General features: G+C 41.0%; 1 protein-coding gene across 1 annotated transcript in view; it reads right to left on the reverse strand.

Moving 5' to 3' along the window:
* The window catches only part of LOC121663264 (ankyrin repeat and KH domain-containing protein 1-like), an 86,313-nt gene that overhangs the window by 47,444 nt on the left and 13,249 nt on the right, over positions 1–25,620 (reverse strand). Inside the window, exons 2-11 of the mRNA XM_042025338.1 lie at positions 18,830–18,986; positions 17,874–18,021; positions 16,854–17,001; positions 15,553–15,786; positions 13,944–14,038; positions 11,293–11,530; positions 10,901–11,092; positions 9,365–9,474; positions 882–969; positions 140–267 (exon numbers count right to left, since the gene is read on the reverse strand). Of these exons, the coding sequence (XP_041881272.1) occupies positions 140–267; positions 882–969; positions 9,365–9,474; positions 10,901–11,092; positions 11,293–11,530; positions 13,944–14,038; positions 15,553–15,786; positions 16,854–17,001; positions 17,874–18,021; positions 18,830–18,870 (1,422 nt within the window). The 5' untranslated portion in view covers positions 18,871–18,986. The remainder of the gene's footprint in view (positions 1–139; positions 268–881; positions 970–9,364; positions 9,475–10,900; positions 11,093–11,292; positions 11,531–13,943; positions 14,039–15,552; positions 15,787–16,853; positions 17,002–17,873; positions 18,022–18,829; positions 18,987–25,620) is intronic.

Below are 25,620 nucleotides of genomic sequence, written 5' to 3' on the forward strand. Positions count from 1 at the left end.
AAAAAGCCAGAAGATTAGTTTTTCTCCCCGGTGCAGTATCCCCACATAAGATATGATTCTATGATTTAAATTTAGTACTCCAAAACCAGCCAAGTGGTTCTTTCAGAACCTATGAAACACAACAGCTGCAAGCAAATACCTTGAGCCGATGAGTAGGATCTGCCCCGTGAGCCAGGAGAAGCTCAACCACAGCCAGGTGACCTCCAGCACAGGCCAGGGACACCACTGTGTGATCATTGTTGGCTGTAGCCCTGTTCACATTGGCACCTAGTAAGAAATGATCTTAGAATTAAACACAAAGAAATCCTTTCTAAAAGAAAATATCGACAAGTACAGTATTTTGTGGAACAGAGACAAACTTTACTCTTGTAATCCAATTACTTCCTACACACTTCTAGGGAAAGAGCAAGGGATTTTGACTAACTGATTGGCTTCCACACATCCTCCTCCTCACCTTGTAAAGACAAGGCAGTTGCAACAGCAACAGTGGGCTTTTAAGTGTTAAGTGAGGGAACACATGGTGTAAGAAGCACAATTCCAAATGTTCACTCTGAGCTCTGAGCAGCATCACTATGTGGTGCAGTTGCTACTGTTTCAGACAGTACTTGATGTGCTTTTCTGAAGGAGGAAGTGCTTTTTTAAGAAACTGAAAATATCTGCTGTACTTCAAATCTATCTACACAACAGAGTAGGAAAAGTAACTAGCAAAATATTTTGTAATTCATTCTATCATGAACTACATGAAATTCAAAAAACCCTTACGTGTTTGACAAATGCTCATATCCACATAACCAGAATACTTTTGAATATAGATCACAAACACGTGGCACTGTAAAGTGGCATTTTAAGCTTTTTAATTAGTTATGTAAACTAGCATTTACCTTTGCTAATAAGGAATTGCACGGTGCATAAGTGACCAGCTCGTGCAGCCTTCATTAGTGGGGTTCTCCCACCTTCAGATTCATGCTCCTAGAGAAGAAATAACAGGTGTATAAATGGGCAAAAAATTGTACCATTGTTTCAGCTCCTGAAGTATTTTGTGGTGGGACCAGAATTACCCATCTTGTAGAAGATCTATCTCACAAGCAGACTGTAATAAATATAAACTGACTGGAGTCAATTTTCATGTTACCTAAAATACCAAATTACACTGTTAAAAAGGATTAGGACCACATCCATATTGGTGTCACACCAGGAAGCTTCCATACTTACACTCCCTCTTTTTTATTTTAGTGTTCACATGCATAACATACATGAGAACAGTAACATCTTCTTTCCTCCTCAGAAAGGGTGGAAGATTGAACACAAATGTCACCCAGCATCAGGAAGTGCACAATAACCACAAACTGCAGTGCCTCAGTCCAGAGAGCTGCCATGTGCTGCCAGACCTCAAAACTGCAATAATGCCTCGAGTGCACACAACATTTATAAAACATAAGGAAGAGGATCAGAAATAAGAATGAGACAAATCACAGCAGGTCACAAGAGGATTGGAGAATAAAGCAGAAAGACAATAAAAGGATGATACAAACCAACAAAAAGGGAATGAGGATCAAGAACAATTTTCTAACCTAAAAAGTTTCTGAATACTGAAAAGATGTGGTTGAATACAACCGTATTAGAGCAGTTACAGAACTAGACAATGTGCCTGCTATGTAGACATGATCAATACCACAAAGAATGCTGAGCAATGATATCAACCCACCCGCAGAAAAAGGGGAGAGAACATCATCTTCCTGCGAGTGTTTGTATGTGCACTCTACATTCAGTATTACCCTATTTAAATAATGTTCAGTCTGATCAATAATATACTAGGAATGCGTGGTTTTTACTCAAATATCTGGGAAGCCAAGCTCTAAATTCACTCTTTACTTCGTAATTTCATGTATACCTGATGGCGAAAGTTAACATTTAGTACTGACAGTGGATGACATGGCTACAAATCAAGAAGAGATTTGACAGAACAACTCAATTCCTTCCCATAGTTTCTGTGTTCCTGAAAACTCTGCATATGTCCTTTGACATATGGCTTACTTTGGTTACAAGCTGCACATTAAGTTAGTTTTTTGTTCATACACTTGAAGAGGAAACCTCTTGACTGGATCTTCTGTTGGAGACTGGCCCCCAGTCCAAGCCCATCCTTCACTGTAAGAGGTTACATTGCTCCTCTCCTGCTCTGCTCCTCAACCTTCACAAGAGCTCTGTGTTCCTGTCCACCACTGCTTTAACACACAGCTAAATCCCACAGTAGTGCTCTGATTTCTTTACTTATTCAGTAGTACAACACACAATCATATGCAGGCAGACAGAAAACCCTACAGACTTACTACTGAAGTCATATCTTTTTCTTTTCTTTTTTTGTTTATTAAATAAATTCCCTCCACAGGGCAATGACTGCTTAGATGTCAATAAATACCTGCTTCTGGACTGTCTGCATGGCAGAAACTGGCAGAATTTCAGGACTTCTAAACCTAATTATGTTAACATGTGGCCCTACGATTGCAAGAATTAGTATAGTGCCCTTGAGCCCTGACGCTTACTCTGGTATTTGGCATAGTTTTTCCTTCCTCAGCCACTGCCAAGAGATCCTAAAAAGCCAGAAGCTGCTGTGTGCCTGAAGCACAGCAAACCCCTGGTTCCACCAGCACATCACTCCCAAAGCAGCTGTGGATGCAAAGAATTCCTAACCACCACTCTGCTCTGAGCAGGACCTGGACACTGCTGCCTGAACTATCTCACACTTAGTTCTAAATCCTCGCTGATGCAAAGATGGCAAGATGCAAAATTTATTTTAGGTCACCTTAGCTATATTCAAGGTAGCAAAAAGCTTCCTATATTGCACTGAGATACAGCAGATAACTGGCAGTAAGGTATAATTATTTGCAACATTCTGCCTTCCTAACAGACTTCACTGTTGGAAGTCTTAAACACGGACGCCAGGAGGCTTCCTCATTGAAATGCAATGCAGTGATTCTGCCCAGTTTAACCAACTGTCACTTCCTCAAGCAGGCAGAATTTGATCCTCAGCTACTACACACTTCCAATCCTTGCAGCACCATGCACACCATCAGTCCAGCCAAACCAAACCATTTGGGTGCCCACCTGCTGCAGATCTTCAAAACTTATGGCATTTTGATGGTATTTTTCACACTGGAGGATGGAAACGCATATTTTATTTTAAGATGAAATTAATTCTGACTTCAGCACTCTCTATAGCCCTAATAATGGCCACCAGACAGCATTAACTCAAGCTTTAAGGGAAGACATCTAGGACAAGCCAAAATAAGAAGTTGAGACAATACAGTGCCTTTGTCTACACACATCCTGTCTTTTCACCTAAAATAATCATAAATTTCAAAGATTATATATATCTATATATATATATCTAGATCTAATCTCTTTTTCAGCTGCATTAGATAATCAAAATCGGGACAGAGAAAATGAAAGTTGTCCCAAAGCATCCCCATTACCTTTCCAATGTGCTTTTTCCCTTGTATTTATATGAAGTGCACACCAGTGCTTATTTTGTATGATCTAAACCCAGTAAGTTGTCTCCAAACACAATTCCCTTGCCTCTCTGCACTGTAGGAGTCACCACAGTATCCTGTCTCTTGTCACTGCTCCAGCCCTGAGGAATATGGTAGTTAGTGCAATCAGGAAGAGAAGAAAGCAGAACACCTCTGCCACATTTGGAAATAAATCCATTCTCTAAACCCCTGGGTGATGTGCTCTCCTGCTAATTCTGCTGGGATAGAAAGAACACCTGAGAAGAATTTTCTGTGTGTTTGGGTAACGGATAGGAAGGGAAGGGAAAGTGAGAGTGTTACCCAAATCAGGCAGGAGTTTACACTGTCTGCACCTTTTCCACTGAGACTCAAGAAGGAGATGAGATTCCAGTCAGCAGTAATTATTTCCTTTCTAGACAAATCAATACTTCCAAGAGCAGAGCAGAAGCAGAGTCATCAGGAGCATCTTATGACAATCACTGGTATTTTTTAATTCTTCCTTTTGAGTTCTCTGGTTTAGGCAATTCCAAGATCAGCTACATAGAGGCTTTCCCCCCACACAATTCTCTTCTTCACAAATATTTATGGTTATATTAATTACTAGGATAGTTTCTCTGAGGTTTTTTTTCCCAATGTCTCATTATTTAAAAGTTCAGGAAGAAAATCTGTATTTTCAAAGTAAAGGTCCAACTTTTCAGTTCTTTAACAAGCCCCCCTCATCCATGTCAACAGTGAATATTTAACAGAAATCTAAATATTATTCTAAACAAAATGATCTAGAGAAAGCTTTTCATGCAAAAAAATACAGGCCCTAACACTTTGCTGATTTTCAAGACTGAACTCCTCTTCCAGCAGCCACCAACCTACCTGCCCCAAATAACCTTCCTGAAAACTCAACTAGCCCTTTACTTTAAAGCAAACACCTAAAAAGGGAAGACCTTAGAGGAAACTAACAGATTTACGAGGGCTGCTATCAATGAGACAAGCTGCTGCATTTGGGAAGGTTGGGATATTATTTTTTTAAAACCAGTTTTAGAAAACCCAACAGAAGGGAAAATACAGGACAAGAATGCCCCATCTAGTCCATACAGTGAGTCTCTCTAGATCTTTGAAGAGACTGAGATGCCTTGAAGCCATGCTTGTCCTTAGCATGTGTCCTGAGGCTGCAGCTTACAAGCATCAAGGGCCAACCTCACCTGATGCCTGCCCGGCTCTATGCCCTCCAAAACTGTCTTCTTAAAGTCCTCCTGTTTGTCCTGTGGAAGGAAAAAGAAGAACTCACGGCTCTTGTTCTACGAACAAATGTTCCTGGTCATGAAGACCCAGAACGTGAACTTAAATGGGATGAGATCCACCAGCTGGAAACTGGCTTGCTGGCATGAGGCAAGCAAGAACAACGGTAAGACCAAGCAATGAAGCTCTCATGAGTTCAGACTCCTACCATGAACCATCCAGATCCACAAAGAGAGCACAAAGGTCAGACACAGCATCTTGTTACAGACAAGATAGATTTTTTGTTCACTACTGGCAAAACAAAGAATTTCATTGTACTTTGCACTATCCAGAGACTTCAACAGCCAAAAAGTGTTGACTACAAAAATGAGCTTCACATGTCCCACCACGCTTTATCTGTACAAGACTAAGAGCCAAGTCTAAAAAATCCAGAAACCCCTGATGGTTCAAAAACCAGTAAGGAAAAACAACAGCACCTCGGATTCCTCACTGTAACAGCAACACAGCAACCTCCAGAGTTGTTGAATTCAAATCCAAGAAGACTGGCTGCTTTTGTAGATGTTTAAATGGTGCCTCATACACAATGCATCAAACCCACAGTGTGTCACACACATCAAGGAAAGTGAGTTTTTAATTTAGGAGCTATGTTACTGTGAGGGATGATATCCCCTGAAGGCAAAACAACGATCCCTGCCATGACAGAAACATGTCTGTAAAAGCATTGTGTCATAGGAGAAGAATTAAGAGGTAGTCTGGCATGCATGTTTGGGGGTTTTTTTGCAATTAGAGTTGTGTGGATGCCAGGTAGCCAGTTTTAGTCTTCTAAGCAAAGCAAGACGTGGAATCTTACCAAGTACTGAAGAGTTTTGTGGAGACCCTGACAGTGTAAAATGAGAAAAATACAAGGATGAAGCTCTCCTCGTGGGTTCTCTTCCATTTCTCAAGTTCTGCATAAAAGCTCCCATATATCTTGTAGGAGAAAGGTAAACTTCATCACTAGATCAACTCCTATGTAGCAGAGCCTCATGTACAGCTGCAAGAGGATCCAGGTTAAAAAATCCCAATTTAAAACTCTTTTCTGTATTTCCCAGCTGAGAAAAGCTGAGATGATCTCACTGTCCAGAAAAGAACATCTCTCTTTCATTTTCAGCTCCACTGAAACAGACAAAGACGCAACCACCCTGTCAAGAGCAGTGCTGCCTTCAAAAGGGACACCAGAATCTCCTTTAATCCTGGTGTGATTCTACATCAAATGGGAACAGGCATCCAAAAAAGTCCTTTTAGTTTATTGAAAGGTAAGCAGCTTAAAAGCAGGATATCACCTCTCATTAAATATCACCATTGTGAGATTTACAGTCCTTAACCCAGTTCCTGTGGGAACATACATGTACCTCCCACGTCTTACCTTACAGAACCCTTGAGATGAAGGTAACTACTGGGAAAGACACAAAGAAAAAATAGGGAAGAAAAAAAAAAAGAAATCTTATAGGAAAAATGATCCTCTCACCTTTGAAATCAGACAATCCTTGCTACACCGGTAAATAGATGTATTACTGAAGTGATGGATATTTTTTCCTGAAGTTACTAAACCCTACATCTGCTTTCAAACAATGCTTTAATCAATTCATATTTCAGAGTTTCAATCTCCAAATTTTTACTTACACAGATCAGAAAATCTAGGTGTTCTGCCCCCATAAATGTTGCAAACAAGTAAAATTTAAATTTGATCCAGTGGTAAGAGCTCAAGCTGAGACACTGGAAGTTCCTGCTCCTGAAGGGGATGGGGGAACTAGAATGTAACTATGGCACAGATGGGAGCACAGGCTGAAGGCTTCAGATGTGCCTCAGATTCAGTCATTCATATACTTGGCAAAAGCAAGCTGATTTCAAAATGCATACATTAACAAGAAAAGGTGCAGGCCTGCCAGCTAGCTTTGCTACAGATTTTGACAGGCCAACTTTGTAAGGACATGGAAAAGATCCCTTAAAGAAGGGCATCAGAAAAGCACAGAAGAATTGTTAACAAGCCAGACTTCATGAACAATTAGTCACAAATTCATCAAAGTACCATAGAGGATTGAGCAGTTCTCCAGCAGACAGATGAGCACTCTGACACTGCTCATTTCTAGTACAACTTGTCACTGCAGAGCTTTATGAAAAAATTAACCACAAACTGAAGAAAGTTCATCCCAGCCATCATTTTTAAAAATTCTCCTGGTAGTTACAAAGCCACATTGCTTAACGTATCTAACAGAGCTCTCAAGATCTTCAGAGGTTCCTGAACTGAATTACATATTTGATATCTAGTCCAGAGGATCAGTCCCTGAAAAGCATCAGTTCCCATTCTCACTTGCTGTTTCATGCTGAGATGTGGTGGCAATGATCACTCCCAGTTCAGACAACTCTACTGGGGACTAAAATCACTTTACATAAAACAATCACAGAATGGTCTGGGTTGGACAGAACCTTCAAAGACCATCCCATCCAACATCCCTGTCATGGACCAGGACACCTTCCACTAGACCAGGCTGCTCCTGTTTTATTTTACTGTTTAAGACATAACCAGTCTCTTCCTCAAAAAGAACTGCTTTCCAACAGGGTAAGATGTTGCATGTCCAGCTCCTCAGTGACTCTGAATTAAGCCTCCGGGATAATGAAAGTTTCTGGAAAACTGAAAAAGCATCAGTGAAAGCAATCCCAGGAAAGACAGAAGCCACAGGATGAAAAAGGAAGGAAAGAAAAGCAACAGCAGATGTACTTCCTTTTGCTGTGCCTGAGCACCAGCAGTAGAGCAAAATTGACTGGACAAATGTAGACAGACCAGCTACATGTCTAAGTCCAGATCTTCATTCAATTCCTAGCTTGCGGGGACAACTCGATGGAAACAGCTAAACTCATTTGAATGAAAATTGAAATCTAGAAGAACAGTCTCCCATGGTACTGCCAAAGAAGCTTTTTCATACCCAGCAGTAAGGTAACACCCTTCAGAGCCCTCCCTCAGACCATGACAAACATAACAAATCTATTCAAAACACCTCCCAACTTCGAATAAAGCAAAGCAACACAAGGGTTTGAACAGAAACTACTTCAAACCAGAGGCACCTGCCATCAGCATTGCTACCATTCTGCAGGCATTTCCCAATTAACTTATAATCAGAATTCAAAACTGGCAGATTTACATAGCAGGAATTCCTTTCAAAGCAATTTTCCTTGCCTGTTTCACATTTTCATTGGCAGTGCAAGAAAATGCAGCGAAATAAAACTTTACTTTAGAAAGGACTGAGATTGTCCTCTGCAATACTGAGAAGTTGATGCTGGTGGCCACAAGCACTGCTCACCTTAGTGATGGGAGGGGGGAAAATGACACAACTTCAAAAATTTGAAGTGTCATTTAAGCAGCAACTCTTGCATGTTTTAAAGTTTATGCACAGCAATTTTTTTTTTTTTTTTCATTTCAGGCTTTGCTCCCTGCAATGAGATACTCCATGGGTTTTACCTTTATATAACCAAGTACTTCAATATTTCTTTTTAAATATCCAGTAGATCCCCCCAAACCTATGCTGCCTCTAGGAGAGTGGCTCATGTTTGGTACCCAACACTGAATTGAGCTAAGTGCAGTAGGCATGCCAAAAATCCCATAACCCTCCCCATTAATATGACTTTCCTCCCTGATAAGAGCAAATAAAGCAGAACATTACTGACATTACTGCAGAAGAATTAATAAGACCTAAAAAAAAAAGTAACATCTCAAAGAATGGAAATATATTCCCAATTACAGCATTAGTTTATTTGTATTTCTAAATAAAAAAAAAACCAAACTACATTAATGACTGAAATTAAAGTAACTTCATTAGTATGTTGATTTATCAGGTTCAATGAGAAACTTTTCTGGCATCCTTGGTTTTTTAAAAGGAACAAAAATTCCAGAAAATCCAACCAAAATCCCAACCCACATCCAAAGCAAAATAGAACACAGAAGCAGTGAGTACATATGGGGGGGAAAAAAGGAGAATACTCCTCCTAGGCAACCAAAATAACAATCTTTCCTGCTTGAGCCTTGTTTGACATAAGGCTCCTAAACACCTTTGGAAGACTAAAGTATCAATTGCTTTTAGTAATTAAAAGTCAAATGTTACATCCCTGTAGCTGGTGAAAAGGCAGTTCTGGGTTTCCTGATACATAATAATGAAAAAAGACAATTATGTAAACAACTTAGTTTACATTACAGAAGACAAACATGGGGAAAGCAATGTGCTAAACCCAAGAGTTAGAAAGATCAGATTATGTTGATCATTTAAAAGACATTGCTTTGTTTGGGGTTTTTGTGTAGTAGTTTGCAAAAGTTAACAGACTAACAGTGTTCACAGACCAACACTGACACAGAGAAGCAGTAGTTCCTAATACCAAAACATTTTAAATTCAGAGCAGACTACCTGTAAGAACTTTCATTCTGTAGACCAAAGAGAATATGCAGGCTTTTTATTAAAGCTTCTTTCATGCCTCTTTTCAGAGCCATACATAAATGTCTATTCCTAAGCTCATCACTCTGTTCTCTAAGCACACAGGCTTTGCCTTACAGTTTGAAACCAAAGCACTTTGCCCACAAGATGCAGCAGAAGCCTTACCAGATCAGCACCAGCCTGAAGCAACACATCTGCCACATCTGTGTGTCCATTTTCACAGGCGTAGGTCAAAGCTGTATCTCCCGTTGCTGTAGTGGCATGAACATTAGCTCCTACAAAAAAACCATTTTTTTCTTATTGCACATGTCCTTATAAAGTATTTCACATCAGATAAACTTAAGAATCTGACAACAGCTATATCCTACTGACCAACAGCCTCCACAGTCCAAGGGCATTGCTCTCATAGTGAAAATACTCGAAGGAGAGGGGGTAAGCCAAGGCTTGGAAAAAGCATGACTGACAATCTAAGCAGTTAAACCTACACGCTCATTTATTCCTACAGTCCCTCTACAGCAAGAAAGATTTCAGTTGTTACAGCAAGTAAAAGGGAATCCAGACAGTTGTGCAGACTGTCCATTTGACCTGGAGCTGTATGCCAAGGGAAGCCAGACAAAATGCACATTACTGAATTAGTATTAATACAACAAACCCATACACTTCTACAAACTTCCCCTCTTTCCTGCTCTTTAAAATCCTTTGCTTTAAAACCATTTCGTTGAAATAATTTTTATATAAAGCTTCATATACACCAGCTCTGTGAAAACTACCCATGACTCTTGATACGTAACACACAATTCTTAAAAAGAGAAATGCCAATGTGATTCGCCATTTTCTTATTTTTAAGGTGTGAGGTATAATTAGAGACTCCCTGACGCCAAAACAAGGCTCCTTAATCAACTTTCTACACTATCAGCAGTGAAGTGCAAGCAGTGAATGTTCCAAGGGAGCTGGTGACAGGTGTCACATGCACCAAGTGGCACAGTTGTTACTGTCCCTCGATGAGCACGGAGCTTTACTTTCTAAAATTACAAATCCACCCAATTTTATGCTTATTCTTAGAAAAGAGCATACAAATAAATCACCTTCCACAACAAGGAAGATATCCCAAATACAGCTTCTTTTTCTTTATTATTTTAAGCAGAACACTTTAGACTCTACCAACTTTATAAACTGAAAGATGAACATTGAAGCATCATTTCATCCCAAACTCCAGCAAGATTTAATTTTTACTACTGTATAATGTAGTAGTAAAGCTCATTCATCACAGAAGTTCAGCACATTCCAGAATCTGTCTTGCACACCACTTCCAGCACACCATTCCTAAAGAACTGGTTATTCAGGGAGACTGAATGCAGATAACCAGGCTTAGTCAAAGCTGCAGTAGCAAGCAAAACCAAGCATTATCTGTATGAAAATTTTGTCCTAGATGCAGATAGCTGGAAACAATGTTTCTAATGAATGTGGATGCTTTCTAGATATGGAACAGGATCCAGTGCTCCAGGAGGCACTTTCCTCTGTTAACAGTATCAAACAATACTGAGGTGCAACATATGCTTTTTCCTTCTTGCTAAGTTATCTGAGAATATTGTTTCTTGTTACACCACTGCCACTGTCAAAAGCCCAGGTATCTTCCAAATCATACAGAACACATCAAGTCTATGGTATCTGTGGGCTTAATCACTTGCTCTGAACACATACCTGCTGCCAGCAAGTATTTCACCAGTTCAAGATGACCCTCTTGAGCAGCTTCCATCAGAGGTGTTGAGCAACCAAGCTCTATATCAGCTCCTGCCTTAATAAGGAAGTCAGCGACTTCAGAAAAGCCTCCACAGCACGCCAGGGTAAGGGCTGTTTCCTGCGTTTCTTCTGTCTGTGCATTTATATTTGCCCCTGGGAAACAAAACAGCCATTACTGACCTGGCCACACACCAGCTGGGAAGGTGAATGCTCATCACCCTCACACAGTTTGGGTGTTTGAGCTCTGCTTGGTGGGTACTGAGCAGTGCCAGCCCCACGCTCCACCAGAGCAATCTGCACAGGACACCTGGTCATGGATCACACTGTGTCCCTCCATCACCATGGGATCTCACCTTGTGCCAGCAGCAAGGCCACCATCTCTTCGTGGCCTTCCCGGGCAGCTTCCATCAGAGGTGTGTAACCTTCATCATTAACCTCCTCCAGGTTGGCTCCCCGTTCGATCAGCAGTGCTGCCAACTCCACGTGCCCGCCGCAAGCAGCCAGAGTGAGTGGGGATTCGAAGGAATCCGCGGGCATGTTCACCTGGGCACCGCTGTCCAACAGCAAGCGTGCCACCTCCACGTGGCCATCCTGCAAGCAAAGGGCAACCCAGGAGTCAGACAGAATTGAAGTCACTTGATGCTGTAGCTGCAACCACTATCATACTAGGTCTGAAAATGATCCTACAAAGACAGGGCCTTTTTACCTGTGATGGTTTAATTATGACAGTTGTGGTAATACTTGGACCTAACCAACATTTAGGTTTCCACCTACATCTAAGTGAGGTTTAAATGCATGAGGAAAAAAGAGCTAGATATATGTTGGTGTTTCTATTTCTTGAGGGAAAAAGAATTATGGCATAGGACTTAAAATACCCAGCACAATCTTTGGGATACAACAGTACTAGAGATAGCCAACAAGTGTCATAAGTAATAAACCCACTCCATGACTAGACCTCAAAACAAGCATCAGAAAAAAAGATTTTCTTATTCTTTGTAGTAGTAGTTGATTCATGACTTCTACACACAAAAAACCAAAAAGCCCCAATTGACAACTTCTAGACCCTGGGAAAGACACCTGCAGAGAAACTGAAGTGGGTAACAATTAGGCAGGTAACAGGAAGAGAGGACTTGGAAAAACTCTTCAAGGTGACATGAAAATGGGGTGAAGCCATAGAATAAGAGAATTAGGATTGCCAGAGCAGCCTGAGTCCTTACCAATCAAAGCACATAGATGCATCCGTCAGCTTCTGAAGAAAGTATTGTTAAACTTCTCAGTTACTTGAAACGGACCAAGTACCTAAAATCCACATTTCACCTAGGCTGTAGTTGGTAGAGTCACAACATTGGCAAAACGGGAAAGCTTAAGGTGACCATGAAGCAGGTTGTACGTAACCTGAGATGGACAGCAATCAGGGGTGCACATTAAACAGGCTGTTGTTCTCAGAGAGGCTGGCTAAAAGGCAACAGCCACCTCATTAGAGGCATTACCCTAAGTGTGGCACTGTCCCGACCAAAACAAACTCCGAGGCACTTACAACAGAATTGGTGATCAGAGACCAAACATCTCAGCAACCTGTACCTGCTGCATTCCTTAGATGGAAAGAGATGAAGACTGGGAACAGTCACAACAATTTGGTGGAACAGCTCCCTTGTGCAAGGGTGCAGCCAAATGATAACAAGAAACAAATTCCTTGTTATGGAGTTGGGACTTCAAAGGCTCATCTTCCTTCCTTTTGCTTTCAAATGTCAATACACTCTTATGTCAGAACACCTAGTCTGAAACACCTAAGAGCTGAAAACACGCAGGCAAACATCACAACTCTATCCTCCAAGTGAGGTGCTTCACAGCCTCCAAGTCAAGCCAGCCCTTGGATTGTTTCACCAAGAAACTAAGAAAAAGTAAACAAAAAACCCAACCTAAACAGAACAGTGGACTGATTAACCTTTAGTGTGCAGTCATGCTGCAATTTCCTTTAGGTGACAGCATACACCCACTGTCCTTCTGAATTCCTTACTGGCACCAGGCTCTCCTACAAGGAAGTCTATTCAAGGATACTATTACCAGCTCACTATCAGAAGACTTGGACACAGCTCCCCACGTTACAACCTGACCTTGGTCGCTTGCATCATCACCTCACAACTGCACTGGAAGAACACTTGATCCTCCAGCTCCCAGCAGACTGGAGGAACACTGCAGCCTATCTTCTAAGGATTACAGGCTACTGGGAGAAAATTCATTTTCTCTCTTTTTGCTGTGCTTCCTATGGAAACAAGGTCCCTGTTCTTTCCTCAAAGAAGTTCCCCAGCTTGAAGAAGAGAGAAAAGGTCACCCAACAACAGAAATGGTTGCAGATTTCACACAACAGCACACTCTTTATTAAGATGATGCTCTTGGATAGGGAAGTTTTTCCTCAATGGCTGCTTTGAAATTATGTGGACAGTTGCTAGAGAACTAAGGACTACATTATTTTTCAAAATAAAATGGTAGGTCGAAAGAAAAACCTCACAACCTCATTTACAGAAACCTAGAAGAGAGCGAGTCATCTCTCCATGTAAAACACTTCCTGCAGTGATGAACAGACAATTGTAAGGCATGAATCAATGTCTCGGGGTAACTTCCAGCTCAGTGCACTTCTGGAAGGCTCATTCCACAATATTCGGAGAGACTTTATTTATAAAAACAAAGGTGGAAAACACACTATAAAAAAAAACCAAAACAAACCCCCAAACCAGTGTCCTGCGCTGCAGATTAGTCACCCCTACACTTCACACAGGGAGCATTTAAAACAACACATCAGTCCCCAAAAATTAGAGTATTTTTTTCCTTTTGAGCAGTCAGAGTGAGAAGCTGGTGGGAGCTACAGCAAGCACTTTCTTACAATAACAACACACACATTCTCTTGCAGCCCCCAAACAGCTTGTTACCCAAGGCTCACTCTATTTTATCACCTCCTGCATTCCTCTCTCCCTGAAGAGGGAGCAGTACAAACAAAGGTATTTACCATGCAGGCCTCCATCAGCGCCGTGTGCATCTCATCTGTTTTGTGTTCTTGATCAGCTCCAGCTTCAAGCAAAAAACGAACCATATCTAAATGGCCTTCAAATGAAACAGATCAAAATAAATAAGCATTTCACAACATCAACTTGTAGTAGTACAGACAATACACTTAATGAAATCATTCAGATTTTCACAGTTTGCTAGGACAATCTTCACAAGTTATAATTGGCAAACCTTGGCTTTTAAAGTACTCTTTAGAAAAATACCAATGTGAACAAGTCAGCAGCCTTCAGACAGCCTTTCCCAAAGATTCTGCTCAGCTGTGAGATGAAGACACACCTGTCTAATTCAAGTTTACACAAGAACCTTTCCTTGTGACTTCAAGCTACAAAACTCTGCTTATTCCTACTGGACTGTATAGTGACAGATCATTTAAGAGTTCCAAGGCAGCATACAGCTGGGGGAATTATCTTTTAGGGATGGGTCCATGTAGATCTGAACTCAACTTTAAGCTATTTGATAACACCCACAGACATAATTCTGATACATGCATTATATCATATTATCTGACACTATTTTTAAAGCTTCTACTGAGCTTTACCTAAACTTGATTTCAACTCTATTACAGTCTGTCATTTTAGAATTTGCCCCTTCTAAGCTTTTAGCCTCCTAATGAGCATTCTCCTCCAAGGCAAGACTTAGTCCTACATAAACTGACAAGAAAACAATCAACCATGTTGTCAAAGATAATACAGGACATCTCTAGTCAATCAAAGCACATGACTCAATTCAGTTTTAGGTCACAAGAAACAAGAACGACCCTTCAGCATATTCAGGGATACTATTACTGGAATTTCCCTGTAAGGAACTACCATATGCTGCAGGAAACCCATGACAAATCCAGATGCAAGTCCTCAGATAGGTTATACATAACGTGTATCCTCCAATCCTAACCATAGAGGCAACATCTAAAGTTACTATGACAATAATCCACATCCTTTGTTTCTATTTGTAGAAAAACAATGGTTGGAAAACCAACTACAGAAGCACAGTGGATTACCATTACACTGCTACTTTACACAGAAGTTTAAATAGTAAAAAAAATTAAGTCAGAAGTCCCTAAAAGTTCATAATACTTAAGAATTCATAGACATTCTCTCGAATTACACTGAAGGAAAAGAATCCAGTAATAATGGAGGCATTGTCACCCCATCAGGTATTACAGAAACACACATTCCAAATCTGCATTTTTTGAAGAACCAACAGAGATGTGTCCAGAATTCACAGACAGCTGGTGAGGGAACCGGGAATGAAATAGGGAATGTGGTAGTGTGGGAAGGAGAGAATGGTGGTGTGTCAAAGCATAAGTGTGGACATAGCCAGTTACAAGTTTTCATCTGCAACATGTTAAACACATCCACCACATCTGGACACAAACATAGACTTAAAACCACTATACCACAGAGGAGCACTTCCTGACATTGAGTTTAAAACCAAAACCCAGTACTACAAAACTCTTAGGAAGATATTCGAAGTATTGGTGAAAGTTTTAGTCAGATAAATCCTAGCAAATAAATTTAAACAAAAATACAAACCAAGGCAAGAGACAATACCTTTATAGCATGCGAGTGTAAGTGCACTTTCTTTGAACTCATTGGAGTGAGTGTTGATTCCTGCACCATATTCCAGCAATACTCTTGCAACCTCGACATGCCCTGCACTGGCTGCTTCCATCAGGGGGGTATGTCCGTTCTCATTGTGGTCTTCTATGTTAGCACCAGCTTTCAGTAGCACCTTCACAACGTCCACGAAGCCCCCGGCACAGGCATACGTGAGAGCGGTGTTCCCTGCAGAGGAGAGTTTGCATGAGAGCCCCTCCCATCACCCTCTCCTAATTTGGGGAAGGAGATCAGTGTTAACAGCTCAGAACAAAACCAGGTACATCACCAGCAGCAGCCTTTCACCTCACAGCAACGTCACTCCAGCCCATCATTCCAGGCTGGGTATAAAATCCCAACATAACTGTAACATACAAGTTTTAATGCTAAGCCAGTATTAAAAATCAGGATTTTTTTTTAGTTTGAATATTACGTTTCCTACTTTAGCACACAAAAATAGATCAAATAAAGACACACAAAGAGATCAATGAGTAATTTTTACAGTAGAGTTGGGGGGGTTGGTTTTTTTGTTTTGTCTTTCTTTTTTTTGCCTAAGACTGTATCCTGTAATTTCCTGAAAAACTTCTACTGGCTGGCTGAGAACAAATTTATAATTTAAAACTCTGGTACTGTAAGTGACAGACACTCACATATGGCTCATGTTTTAAATGCTACAGTCAATTTTAAGGTAAGTTTGCTTAACATGGCTAAACAGCAAGATGAAAGAATATCTCATAGTTCGGACACACAGCTTGTTTGAAAATTTGAACAAAGTTTAAATTCTATCTTAATAAACAGAATCCAACTGCAGGTAAATGCTCTCAGTGAGGTTAGTTAAGCTGTGTTCAAGAACCAGCAACATAGAGAACATTCAATGCACTCAAAGAATTTTAACTCCTCTTTGGTAAAAAGAAACAGAAATAACCGGTCTTGATGGGATGCATCCCATGGTCATCTTACTGGGTAATTTTGGATTAGACCAATGAGAAAAGATAAGCTTCATGTATTTTTCTTGCCCTCTAACACCAGAGTGGTTTTCACAGGAACAGTGCTTTCTATCAGAATTTATATTAAAACCCATCTTTAATAATGGCCAGTTAAGACTCCAAACACATTCGCTGTGGATCTGGTCTATTCCTAACAGTTCCTGTCACGTTTTCTTGTGAATGAAAGTGTTAGACAAAAACACAGATGTTCAGAAGAGCTGTGTGCCTTATGTGCCAGCCTTCCTAACTGTGCTCTTGCTCCCCAGTTACCTGTGGAGGACTGTGCATTGACATCTGCACAATGGACAAGGAGGAGTTTAACGATATCCACGTAGCCTCCACTGGCAGCTGCCATCAAGGGAGTGATGTCTCCTTTATTCCCTCGATCTTCAACGTTGGCGTGCATGGCTAGTAGCACCTAGGGGAACGTTCACTACAGTGAGTAAATTGTAACACAAACCATTTGGTTTTAGTTCAGCGGGGTTTGTGAGACTGGTTCCCCAGCCAGCTGCGACAGCCCCTCGCAGCCCAGCCCCACTGTGAAGCCCAGTGCTAACCCCAGGATCATTTACAGTTACTGCCTGCACTGGGCTCTGCTGTGGCAAGTCCTGGGTTCCTGCTTTTGCTCATATCTGCAAGTTCCAGTGAAATACTGACATTTTCAAAAGTCACAGGGCAACGCACTGACGAGAATGACAGCACACAAACTGTCACCTGCAATAATGACCAGGGCAACCACAGGTCAAGCTCGTGAGAAGTTCTCTCCCTGTCCTCTGTCTGGGCACTAAAACATGAAGTTGGGCATTTCTGAGAACTATCACCTGAACATTTCAAAGCAGCTGCTCTTAGATACAGAAGCAATATAGCTCAAAATTAACAGAAATTAATGCACTGTTGATACAAATGTGATTTAACAAAAGGACTGTGCAACTGAGACATGAGTTTTTAGAACGTAACCAATTGCAGTATTTGGGTTTGCTGCTCTGTTAGATCCTCTTGCATGGCAGAGCAGCTGGACTGCATCTAGAACAATGCCAGAAAAGTAGATACATCACAAAACATAGGATTCATTCCTCAGACAAGTCCCTTCAACCTAAAGGCATATATGACTGCATTCTCCATTAAAGAAACCCAAGCAATAACTGGAAACCCACAAGAAGTTGTATTCACTGATATTCTGTTGAAATAATAAAATTATAATAACCATAATAGCTAAAACGTTTACCTATTAAAGAAGCCCCTCAGACAATGCTTCACAAATGTTTAGTTCTAACCATATTTGTTACTTACTTGTGCCAATTCATAATATCCTGCTGAGCAGGCCAAGCAAAGCAGACTCTCCCCTTCTTCAGTATGTTCATTTACGCTCCGTCCTTCATCCAGCAGCTTCCGGACAGCATTTACATCCCCATCAGAGCATGCTTCTGCCAAACTGCGACTGCAAAATCAGTTACCATACAGTGAGCTTAAAACACACCTGCAATAGGTGGGCAGCTTTCCTAGGCATGGAGGAAGCCTTTAAGTAAAGGCTCTTGACTTCAGTGCTAAGCTTTACTTGATAATACACCTTATGGATTTTTTTTTTAAAGTATATATATATATATATATACAGACACATTATTTCCACAGATGAAATGGAGATAGACACCTTCCTTATTGTTTAAATTAGCTTGTGCTCATCAGTTGCTAACTCATAATATGCTCTCAATACAGACCAGATGCAGAGAGGAGTGCTCAAAGCTGGTTTTTGTGGTGTTTGCAAGACAGGAGCAAAGCTCCCTGATGCTATTCCCACTTCAGGGAATGCCAGACACACAGAGGCTGTGACCATGACAAACTGCTGACCGCAGGTGCCAAGGCAAATTCCTAGTGCAGACAAAACCAAAAAGTCAGCAGCCAAGTATCACAGAGACCACTAATACGAATGCTGCAACCAGACAAACTTCTGTAATTAAGAGAACAATCACCCACTCTTCTACAGCTAAGAACTTAACCTTTCTTGAATAAGAACTCAACTGTCTGGTACACAGAAAGAACAGCAGGTTAGAAAGTAACTTTTTTTGTACTTTTCCCTTACCCTGTGAAGCCAATAACCTGATGAGACAGTAGCTACACCTACAGATGCAATACCTTTGCTTCTGCGAGCAGTAGAACAGCTCTATCACTAAGCACTACCAATAAAATGAACTGGATTTGAAATAAAATTACATTCCATAGCTGGGGAACTGGGGGTGGTCAGTACGTACTTGTCCACCTGTCCGTTGTTGTGATTGTTCTCGGCTCTCATCCGCGTCAGCGCGGCGGCCGCCTCATCCAGCGCGCAGCTGACGGACGACGTCAGTCTCCGGAGAACCTCGGGATCTGCGAAGGCTTTGCCATCGGCAGTGGACAATTTACCAATTCCTTCAGTGCACGTTCGTTCATCAGTCAGGTTAGTATGAAAGTCACACAAAAGAAATGCAAACATGCACTATTAGTTAAAGATCATTTGCAAACATGCCAGGTAATTAGCTACTTAAAACTAAACTATCTGCTAACATTTGCCCGAGACCTGAATAGTTAATTAACTATAATAAAGCAGTAAAAACCCTTTCAACTTTCAACTGGCAGCTTTGTTACTTGTCCCAAAGTCTCAACTCATACCTTTGAAGAACTTAAAAAAAACCCCAACACCATCATATTGGGGAAATAAGTATAAACCCCAAAACAAGCCCAAAAACAGAAGTTTGGGAAACAGGCTTGATTTAATATTTTCTGAATGTGAAGAATTTTTCAACTTAAAACACTTATTACCCCTTTCCCACCCAAAACAAAGCACACTGAGGTCTAATACATCTTTTTTTTTTTAAGAGTAGGAAAAAACTTTAAAGTTTATTGGTTTAAACCGCCCAGTTCTAGCTACAGCCACAGAAGTTACAAAATGAAATTTCAAATATTTTAAGTATACTTGAAATCAATGCCTCTCCTTCGCAGACATAACATAGTAGATATGCTTAGATTCAAGGAACTTTCTTAACAGTTTCTTTTTTTGTAACAGTTTCTTTGCTCAAGTTTTACTTCACACAGGCTTTACTTCTCATAGTTCAGCACAGCCTATTTAACACATGCAATCACTGCAGTGTGGGCAGGGCTTGTATCTTCATGTACAAATGTACAAATGGCACCTCCCAGCCACTCCCAAAAAACCCCAAACATAAATTAATTGATTTTGTGTGCTACAAAAAGCAAATGGTTACTGGTTTATAGATCAGTCACCTTCACCAGTCATGAACCAATGACTTTTCAATTCCTTAACTGTTAAAAAGGGTCAAATTAGATACTAACCTCTGGAAATAAGGCACCTTATCCCTCAGAAGATTTGCTATTTGGTATGTGCATATCTCTGCAGGTTTGATTTACACCACATTTCCCACAACCCAGCTTGTAATTATTACAGAATAAATACCCAAATAGTATTTTAAATTTGAATGTTGTCTTCAGACAACATATTTCCCCAGTTTGAGAGCATCCAATTTGCTTCTCGATAATGTAAGAATCAATACTTACCAAATTTCTCCACCCTAAACCTCTTTATGCCAGCACACACCAAGCACACTGTGTGACATGACCCTGCATGGCTGGTGGTGCAGTGCTCCAAGTGGCAGCTGGCAGCACTGGAACTTGGTGTTGCTGGAAATGATGGAGAGCCTCTCTCCTGCCATTGAGACGACACCTTCCCTGGGGTGCAGCAGTTTGCTTGGCCCATGGAAATGAGCAGTGGAGGTTCAATGAGCTGCTTAAGAGACTTGCACACCTCCTCCCCGGCTCCAACACTCTACATCTGGATCCCTTCAGTATTGTCAAGGGGCTATGAAAACCAATTTATAACTAATTACCCACTCCACAATGAAATCAGAAATCACAGCTCCATCTGTCTGGGTTGGAAGGCTGGCTAACCCAAAGCAATCTGAGCACAAAAATGAGGGGCCATGGACTCTTTGAGGCCACTGGCCACATGCCCCCTTCCACCTCCAAACTGTCAAGGCCATCACCCTTGTGGCCATTGCTGTTCAATACAGCGAGGTTATAAACAAGCCTCAAGTGCCACAGCTCACGCCTCAGGTACTCGTGTAAATTGAATTTCCTGGTGGTGTATAAGGGTTGGAAGTCCTGACATCACTGCAGCTGGAGCAGGTGGGACAGTGGGGGACAGTCACTGCAAAGCTGGGTCAAGACATCAATTCAGTACCAAACACACCAAAAAAGTGACAGTTTTTATACAGCTCTGCTTCCCCAGGATGGCTCACAGAGTAACTGCTGAGATGTTTACACTACCTATTTCTGGTGGCAGAGCTGGCTTACACTGCCTTGTAGTGTACATAAAGCACTGCTGAAGGAAAGACAAAGAATTAAGTCTTCACAACTCAGCACTGAGGCCTTATCTGGGACTGCTGCAACCAAAGTTGAACACCAGGGTAAACAACATGGAAAAGTACTTGAGAGAAATCCACAGGACCACTGAGCTAAGGCTAAAAATGCACAGATTTAGCTTGCAAGGAGCATCACAACTGCAGTTTCCGTCCACTTTAAAAGGGTCCAGTTGAAGGAGCTGTTAACAGCTCTACTGTTGACAAGAGAAGTGGAAAACATGAAGTCCAGCCAAAAGAAACCAACCCAAAAAACTACCAAAACACCACCACCAAAACCCCACACAACCCAAAAGCCAAAGTGACCTGGCAGTCTGCAACTACAGTGGATATCTCCATCATTTCAGCCCACCAAGGCAGTAGAACTGACAGGTTGCCTGGACAAGCAGCACCTACACTTGATACCCTCTCTGTTTTAACAGTTTGTTGTGGCATTCATACCTGGGATTTCTGAAGGCAGAAGTCACACCACAGATCTCCAGTGCCTGGTAAAGACAAATGAACTCGCTACACTGACACTACAGCTCTCCCATTCCTAAGTATCTGTTTTCATGGATTACAGCCATTCATGGTGGTCTCTGGAGGACTCACCAACCACAGGTCACCGGCTCTTCCTTCTGGACAGTCAAAGCACACTTACAGCTCACTCCAGTTTCCAACTTTGTTCCAAACACCAAGCTATAACCACACCAAGGCCTTTCAGAGGGGAAGTGGAAGGTGCCTTTTATTTACCTCATCAGCTGGCACTCAATCCAGGTTCCATCCCCAGCTCTTAATTTCATACTTTTATGTTGCACATGCCAAAACTAATCAACAGCCACAGAAGACATCAGAGCTGACATTTGTTTGGCTGGCTGGATCAAAGGGAGACAGACTACAAGAATTACCACTGCAGACACCCATTCATTCACTCCCCTTTTGCACATCATACTCAATAATTTACTATATAATAACAATTTGAAGTTTTTATTTTGCTATGATTAAGGATGATTATGCTGTAATGCTCATATGTCTTTTAATCTCTAATTTACTTAATTTTGTGCCCAAACCACTTGTTCTTGTGTCACTCTCACACACACAGGGATCGCAGCAGTCTTATTTATGTGCAAGATCTGAGCCAAAATTCTTCTTGCCTCCTTCCATCCAACAAATACAGAAAGCATCCTCAGGACCATTCTATGCACCCTTGCACAAAAGTGATCAGAATTTCTCACATTATTACAGTCTTTCTAATATGTTACTGATCTGATACTACCTGAATTGAACCCAGGGTCTGACATTCTGTACTTCCTGGAATATTACACAAGCCTCTACAGAGGCCATCCTTTCCATCTTTTCATGGAGTGATCAGAATATGGGATCCACTGCTTTTTATTGAGAACAGTTCACAGCCATTAATTGTATGGAGAGGGTGATGTTTCTAATGCAAAGTTACAGCTTACCACTAAAATTATGAAGAGTATGCTTTTAAGCGAGCCAAAAGGAAATGCCTTCATCCAACATGAGCTGCCATGCAAAGACCAAAAAGGTGAACCCAAAAATAGCTTGGATAGAATTACTGTAAAGCCTGTGCCTTCTATCAGCATAGGAACAGTGGCCCTGAAAGTCACTATTTCAGGATATTCCTGAACAATAGAAAACAGGAAGAATAAAGAGTGGAGAGACTTTCACCTGCACTGTGATGCTCCTGCTTTACCCTCTGCAGGAAAAAGCAGGGCCACTGCAGGGCCCACAGAGCCAGACACATTTTCACACCTTCTGTAGTGGGCAGCTCTTCATCTGAACACCTGCTGCTGGAGCCACGTGCCAGCTGTTCACAAACCCTGGTGGGAGCAAGGCCAGCAGCACTATCCAACAATGGAAGAGGGAGATGGCTGAACTCAGGGCCAGATGTTCCACACCTTAATGCCATATTACTGAACTATTTAAATTAGCCTGACTTTGATTACAGAGGTGTATTAGAACAAGGAACTCACCTCTCAAGGGACAAGTTTGCTCATCAGATACACACCTACATTCCTATAACCACCACTCCAATTTCCTTGTTGACTTTCAGACTCATCAAGGTATTTCCACCTTGTAACTACCAAGGTTAGAGTTTTAAGGTAACCTGAAATGATCTGGTAACTTCTCAGTGTGATCTGAGTTTAACAAGTCAGAGATACAGATACCACCTCAAAAAAAATGAAACACCAACAGGTTTGTGTCTTTGGAAAACACAGTTAAGTACCTCATGGGACACACAGCTGGTATCAACATATACTTTGAACATCAAAGGAGACTGCTCCAAAAAGTTCAACATATCCAAGAGTTAATGTCCAATAATCCTCACAAAGCCCTGCAGATTCAGTGCTGATTGGGTGCTTTCCCTGTCAGTTCCAGCATGCTGCATGTTCTAACGCACACCGGAGGACATTTACTTGTAACACGTCCAATTTATGTCCTCACATTCATCAAAAAGTCTAACTCAACTTCAGTTCATACAGAATCAGCTGGGGGTCCTTCAGGGCTTACACACCCCAAAGACAGGTTGTGACAGAAATGTGGACAGCTTTAAAAGCCCAGAAGAAGCACAAAATGAGAATCATGGCCCAGAAATGCATCTCTTATCTTTTTAACAGTATGTCAGGAATCTGCTCTAATCAGCCTGGTGTACAAGTAGCACCTCAAACAAGGTGAAGAGGGTTCAAGGAAGGACAGGGAGGAACTTAGTTTTAGGTTCTTTACTGGAATCTCCATTCAGAGGAATTGACAAGTTCTGTCCAAAGAACTGCTACAGCCTCGTGCCAACAAGCAGCAACCCCACCAGAACAGTGTTAACTCCAGCACATCATACAGCTACTACAAGACAAGAAGGCAACAAGCAGAACTGAACACATGCTGTTCTGTAAGGTCTCAGGTGGCTAATTGCCCGTGTAACTGACAAAAAGTGTGCACTTGGCTCCTCTCTGATGATGTCTAAATATTTTCCCAAACGCAAGTTTCATATTACATCAGTTTCACAGCCAGTAAACCAAAGAATAGCATCCTCTGTTTGCTTGTAAAGAGCAGTCCAAAGCCAAGCAAATGAAAAGGAACAGTCATTTGCAAGTTTCACTGCATTCAGATATCTAATTTGCAGCATCAGAATGAGGGACATAAATATATTTACATTTTTTTGAATATATTTTAAATATTAACATGTAGCTTATTGTATGCTGATTGCTCAGACTAAAGTCCTCAAGGCAAAAGCCACATATTGAGTAGATTAGAAAATACTAATAATTCATTCTAGTGTACTCATCTTCTAAAATTCATATGCTTTTAAAAACTTTCACATGAAGTGTCGTTAAAAAAACCTAATTCACATAAAGAACATCAGAGTTACAGGGAAAGTCTACTTGTAGTATAAGGAAAATAACTCTTTTAAGTGAGAGTATACCCTGAGCAATGCCATTTGGGATTTCTGGGTAAGCATTTTATTTTGGAGAAAAGCATTATCCAGAATGCTTCTCCATTTTTCAGTGGGTCATTTCAACACTACTATTCCCAGACATGGAACAGTAGAGATTTGATATAGTAGGGATTATTTTAGCTTTGTTTTCTAAAACACTAAAAAAACTACACTGAGGCTTTCAGTCTTTCCAAGCCAAGCACACGCCTTTGGAATCGCTACCGCTGAAAATCACAGTTATGGTTTGATCTCAGCACAGTTCCAGTGCAATGAAAACTCAGTGCACCTCCACCAGCCCTGGTGTATCTGCTCTTCACACGAGAACATATCCTTTTACATACACATGATACAAATTTTCACTATAAAACTATTTTCCCGTCTCACCAAGTGCATGGCACAAACAGAACTCACTGGCTGCAATTTTTATTTTTCTTCTTCTCAATTAGTATTTGGACATGCTAAATAAAACTCATTTAGCACGAAATTAAGAGCTACAGCTTGAGGGTTTATTTTATTTATGTGTCACCATCACAGCTCCACATAGACTTCAAGAGCAGCCGAGTTCTCAACTGCTACAAATCATATTCCTGACAGCAAACTGACACTCAAAGATGACATTTTCAGTGCAATCTGAAAAATCACGTTCAGATCATCTGCTAAGCAAAAGCAGAAGTTTATTCTGCTGGACTGTATTTCATGGTCTTAATCTCAAAATATCACTTCTTCACAAATCCACACTCTTAAACATAATAGGAAATCACCCACAATATCCATCAGCAGCATTCACAAGTGAAAGGGGATGCCTGGAAAAAACCTGAAAGGCCATTACAACATACACACACCTTTGGAGAAAACTTCCCCTAATTTGCACCTACTTGACACTACAAACTCTCAACACTACACTTGCATTTCAATGCACTTGTCAGAACAGGAGCCAGCCATCTCCATCACATTCTCTCCACTTTCCAGCAGGGCAGCTGTAGCAGCAAGATTTTCCTTTTCCAGAATCAAAATCCAGGAAGTACTTCTCCAGCTACAATTAGTTCTTACTGTTATTTCAGTAACATTTTGATGGCAAGGGTTCCTTTTTGAGATCATCTCCTTTTACATCAGTGTACTCAAACATCTCAAAATCTGTAAACTAATTTTAAATTACACACAAACACGAATCCTTGATTAACTAGTCAATATTTATTAA

This window comes from Corvus kubaryi, unplaced genomic scaffold (assembly GCF_017639235.1).
Source record: "Corvus kubaryi isolate FWS band 111438036 unplaced genomic scaffold, C.kubaryi_AGA036_p1.0 37270, whole genome shotgun sequence".
Lineage (NCBI taxonomy): Eukaryota > Metazoa > Chordata > Aves > Passeriformes > Corvidae > Corvus > Corvus kubaryi.